Source organism: Cinclus cinclus, chromosome Z (genome assembly GCF_963662255.1).
Source record: "Cinclus cinclus chromosome Z, bCinCin1.1, whole genome shotgun sequence".
In the NCBI taxonomy this organism is placed as follows: Eukaryota; Metazoa; Chordata; class Aves; order Passeriformes; family Cinclidae; genus Cinclus; species Cinclus cinclus.
In genome coordinates, this window is record NC_085084.1 from 585029 (window position 1) to 590627 (window position 5599).

The 5599-nt window shown below is 49.2% G+C and overlaps 1 protein-coding gene across 1 annotated transcript; it reads right to left on the minus strand.

The window, feature by feature from the left end:
• ANKRD34B (ankyrin repeat domain 34B) lies at positions 1-1858 on the minus strand. The gene has a single exon (XM_062513724.1). The coding sequence runs from the start codon at positions 1483-1485 to the stop codon at positions 1-3; it is 1485 nt and encodes a 494-aa protein (XP_062369708.1). The 5' UTR covers positions 1486-1858.
• Positions 1859-5599: the final 3741 nt, after the last annotated feature.

A 5599-nucleotide genomic window follows, 5' to 3' on the forward strand; every position in this document is an offset into this window, starting at 1 on the left:
TTAGACTGTTATCTGCTCATACGGCCTCCTCCGCATCAGATTCGTATCTTTGTTCCCCTTAGGGAAAGCAGATCCTGGTGGTACTAGGTGAGTTTGTCCATAAGAAATCATTCCAGAAACTGTGTTTATGACAGTGAGCTCTGGACCTGGGGAGCGGGGGCTCGCGCTCAGTGGGGGCAGGAACCCTGGCCTCGTCTGATCCAACGCTAAGGCTCCTGAACCCTCTCCCTCCAGAGGAGCCCGATTCCTGCCACTCGGAGAAACGGGAGACATCTCCAGAGCTCTTCTCGGACTTGGTAGCAAAGTCTGGTACGTAGAAAGAATCTCTCTGTTTCCTTTTGGTGACCTGCTGCCTTTTGTATCAGCAGTGGGAATTAGACTGTTAGTTAACTGAGAGCTGGAGTTGCTGTAATTTGGCTCTCCACTTCCTTTCTTGATAATACTGCCAAAGTTGGAAAGTAAGCCAATTTGTCCCAAACTGGCATTCATGCCCATGGGAATCTCACTGGGGTTATGTTTCTCTTCAACGAAAGGAGTCTGATAGTTTATTGCATCACGCAATGCTTTCCTTGACAAGGTTTGATCAGCGGTTTTCAGTACCTGAGCAGAGACTTTCCTGTCTCTACTGTCGTGAGTGCAGGCGACACACTTGCACAAGTCAAGGCCACTGGCTTTACAGGAGAGCTCTTCTATGGGACTGGTATCCCGAAGCTCTTGAGAAGAAGCAATTCTCCTCTGCTGAAACACTGGTGGACAGCAGTTCAGCCACGGATCACACTGCAGCACCTGTGTCAGCTTGAACCGTGCTGGTGTGGAGCTGGGCTTGGTCATCAGGGGCACCCTTTCTGAGGAGCTGTCTACCTGCTGTCCACCATACAGCTCTTTAAAGCTGAATGGGTCTTCTGGACCCTCTTCTGACTCTATTTCTGACGGGGAGGTGCAGTCAGCTGGGGAAATGCATTCCTCCAGGTCTGGAGGAGGCACGTTCAGGTACTGCTTTGTTTTCTGCCTCCCTGAGGCGGATTTGTCCGTGGTGATGATGATCACTTCCTTCCCTCGTGCCTTGCAGGCCTTGAGCAGCACCTCCAGGGTGTCCCTGTCCGCAGCGTCTATTGCATACACCAGGGCAGAGCAGTTGGAGTGGTCTGGCAGGCTGGGGTCAGCCCCACTCATCAGCAGCAGAGACACCACCTCAGGGCCCGCCTTTTCCAGGCAAGCGTGCATCAGGGCCGTCTTGCCGGACTTGTCCTGGATGTTGGGGTCAGCCTTGTTGTCCAGCAGGTATTTCACCATCCTGGCCTTGCTGGCGCTCTGCAGGTCGGCGTGTTTGGTCATGCAGGCGATCATCAGCGGGGTCTCCCCGCGGCTGTTGCTCTCGTTGACGTAGGCCCCGCCGTCGATCAGCAGCCGGGTGAGCCGCAGGCGCCGCTGGTACACGGCTTTGATCAGGGAGTAGCCCTCGGGCGGCACGTCCACCGCCTCCATCCTGCTGCTCTGCCCACCTGCTCCTGCCCGGGGCTCACAGCCGCGCCCACCTGCCCCAGAAACCACACAGGTGCCCCGCAGAAACAGAGGGAAGTAGGGGGGGGGGGGGGGGGGAAGGGAAAAAAAAAACCAAAAAAAACAAAAAAAGGATTTTGCTGTGCTAATCGCGCCTGTAAACGCCCTCGTATTTTGTGAAAAAAACTATGAAGGGAAGAAGAAAAGTTTTCCCACCCTTTCGACTTAGAGAAAACGTATTAAACACTTATAAAAAATACTTCAATATAATTATAACATTTATGTAAGATTAAAGCATGACTGTCACCTTCTTACTTCTTGACTGTCCTTTACACAGTCCTCTGCCTGAGCAGACAGTACCAACTCTACAACAAAATAAACATTTGACAGCATCAAAGAGCATCAGGATGTTTCACACAAAAATTTCAGAGCTAAAGTAACTACCTTTGTTATTCTGTGGCATAAATAACAAAAGGTCTTATATGAATATATTCCTGAAGACATGCAACTGAGACTTCTATGTCTTGTATGTGCTTGCTTACCTGTGTGTAGGGAAAACCTTTAAAGGGGAAAAAAAAAAAAGTCTTTAATAGTTGGCAGAGCAATGATACTTCAATACAAGATTAGATATGCATTAAATTATTACATTTGTTTATTTACAATATATTTCTAGAGAAATAAAAGTGTTTAACTAGTTGAGCTGTAAAATAAATTAATTAATAATTTTTATCCATCATTGAAAACACTAGTAATGTTCTGATGATTAACTGACAAGCAGTAATTTCATTCCATTTTACTGTGAATACCAAAATCAAAGGATGATCTTGACACACTTTGTTTCAGAAGTCCTACAAGCAAAAAAATGAGTCAGATTTCCTCCCTTTGACTGGTGGCTTGGTTTTTTTTCACCCCTCTGTCTTGATAAAACATTTTTTAAAGGTAATTGTGTCAAAATTACTTGAAGGATTCACTCCACTATACTGAAAGTACAGGACTCAGCACTGTCTATCTCAGCTTTCACTGAGGTGCAAATCATTATTATGATTTCTGTGTGTACTTTTGACAAGCAATGTATTCAAGATTATTGTAAAGTCTTATAAAACATATGATCAATCTGTGCATTTAGGTTTACAGAAGGAAACTGCAGAGAAATATCTGATGGATAACACACATGCTGAAATTTTACCAGTGTTCTTCCCTGAAAGTTATTGGTGACTTTACATTTATTTCCTATTTATCTGAACCCTCCTGATACTTAACTGCTCACTTAAGTGATGGCATATAGTTCTTATTACATAAACCTTTTAATCTCTGGAAATACTTCTTATGGCCAAAGGAACATTAAATATTCAACAGCCATGGAAAGAGAATAAATAATGCTACCTGAAGTTGTACAGCAGGTCAGGGTTAAGGGTGAGGCTGCTTCTCTGACATCTCATCTAACCCTTCTGCTGCTTAAATTTGCTGTTTCCACTGACTTCAGCAGGACTATTGATCAGAGCAGAGTGCAGGACAGACCTAGGACAATAGTCAAAGTTTGAGAGTTAGGAGTGAATGGTGCAGGCAGGGATGGAGTTGCACGGAGAAAACCTGAGATGTTTCTGTGCAGAGAAAAGTGAGGAAAAGACACAAGAAATGGGGGAGAGAAACCCACAAATACTTCAGAATCAGATACAATCAAGAGAAAGTGTTACAGAGTGACAACTGGAACAACATCATGCAGAGCACACTCACGGGTGCCCTATGACAGCCACAACTTCATCTGTTAACCACATCACACCTGGACTGGGTGCAGCCTGCTCCAAAAACCCCACAGCTGGCTTTTTTGAAGTAAAAGACCATAGGTCAGGCAGAGTCCCTAAAACACTAAATTAGTGGATAATTCCTTGCAGATCGGTGCTGAACAGATGGAGATGATACAACATTCCTAAATGTATTTAACTGCTATGTCAGACATACTCCATGAGTTCCTAAGTTATTAGGACTGACACAGTTGCCTCTCACCTGTGAAGGTGAGCTCTGGAAGCAGCCTCAAGCTTCAAAGCAGTTTGAGGGATAAGGAACTTAGAGAGCTCAGTGTGTGACACTGAATCATAGTCTGGTCTGTGAGATCACCCACAAATTCCTCTTATTCTTGTACAAATAATATTGCTGCACAGTGCTTTCTGACTAGAAAGTGCTTAGTTCTGTTTTCAAGCAATAATATTGTCCTGGAAAGTACTCTAAGGCAAAATAGCAGCAGGCACCTCATAGTATGAAAACCTGGTTTTGAGTCTAATAGTCTAATCACAGCACTGAGGGAGAAAGAGTCCATTGATGTTATAACAAATAAACACAGGCAACGGTGTCATGAATGCATGATACGAATGAAGGAGTTCTTGCAAAGTATTCCTCACCTATTTGATGTGAGAGCCAGATTCCCTGCCCTCCGTGCCTCAGCACCCTCACAGCTGAGCGAGCTCTCATAGTTGTGTTTAGAGAGTCTAGAGCCGTTCCAGTAAAATTGTCATTGATTGTCATCTCGGAAAAAAAGACGTGCTGTCACACTAAAAGAGCACCAGCATTTAGGTATTTTTATGATTCTGCGTATATACATTAAACCTGGCAAAATCAGTCGGAGTAGTAAAAACTTGCTTTCCTAGTTCAAATTCACCACATATTAGCTACTTTTGATTTAAAATAATTACCAATCCAACGCTGCCAAAACTACACCATCACCACCCCGAAGTTTCCACCGCAACTTGCAACCTGACGGCTCTAAAGGGCTGGGGAAAAGCACGGACAGCAAACTTCTCCGCGGCGAAGGGACGGCACAGGCGGTAGCGGATGAGCGGCAGGAGCGCTGGATGAAGGCTGTGTGAGAATTAGTTTGAATACTTTACCCGCGCGCTGTGGCCGTCGGCGGCAGCGCCGTTCGCTCGCTCTGCTCCCGGCGAGGGCGGACGGGACGGAGCCGCCGCTCCTGGAGCTCCCGGCGGAGCCGAGCGACACCGGGACACTCGGCAACGCCGGGACACCGAGCACCGCCCCCGGCACCGCCCTCGGGCTCGGCACAGCCGCGGCCCCTCCAGCCCCCACCCCCGGGCCCGGCCCCTCACGGCCCCGGGCCCGCCCGCTCCGCCCTCCCGCCGGGCGCGCCCTGCCCAGCCCCGCGGCAGCGCCCTCACACCGGCGCCGCTAAAACCGCTCACGGCCCAGCACCCCGGAATACCCCAAAACACCCGGTGTGCCCCCGCACACCCCGGAAACCCCTCACACCCCGGGATGTTACCAAACACCCCCAAAAACCCCTCACACCAACACCCCAAAAACTCCTCACACCAAACACCCTAAAATACCCCTCACAGCCCAACACCCCAAAATATCCCTCACACCCCACTGTGTCCCCAAACACCCCAAAATACCCTCACAGCCCGGTGTTTCCCCTCAGACCCCCAGACACCCTGCTCTTGCCCCCCACCCTCCTGTCACCCCTGGCCCCCACACCGTCCCTCACAGCCCCTGCTCCCCGGACCCTCTCTCACCCACGGCCCCAGCCCGCAGCAGCTCTGCCAGGTTCCCCGGCTCTCCAGACAGAGCAGCTCCGAGGAGTGTCCCTGGCTGTACTTTTGTGATCTTTGGTGGGCCCAGAAACAACCCATCTGAGACCTTCCTCACCACCACACTGCCTCTGGCCACCCAGGCAAGGACTGAACGGGGCTGGGAGGAAGCTGAGCCCAAGGAGATGCTTCCCTCGGGTTTGACCAAGTCTGACTTTGCAGTAATTCCTGGTTAGTATTGGTCAAAGACACTTCTTGGTTTCCATGCAAGCTTGGGACACCTTCATGAAAACGCAGTCTGGTTGAGGCTGGAGCGGACCTCTGGAGGCCATCCAGTCCAAGCCTCCTGATCACCCAGGAACAGCTGGAAGACAACCCCCACCACTTTCTAAATGTCTCCAAGGACAGAGACCCCACAGCCTTCCTGGGCAGCCCGTGCCAGTGCCTGGTCGCCCTCACAGTTGAAAAGGGTTTCCTGGGATTCAGAGGAAAAGCCTTAATTCAGTGTGTTGCCTTTCACTGGAGTGCTGCTAGGAAGGTTGCAGCATTCTCCTCTCAGT

What these genes read in the sequence shown, in the direction of transcription:
- ANKRD34B (XM_062513724.1), bottom strand. Translation starts at nt 1,485, where the DNA reads ATGGAGGCGGTGGACGTGCCGCCCGAGGGCTACTCCCTGATCAAAGCC.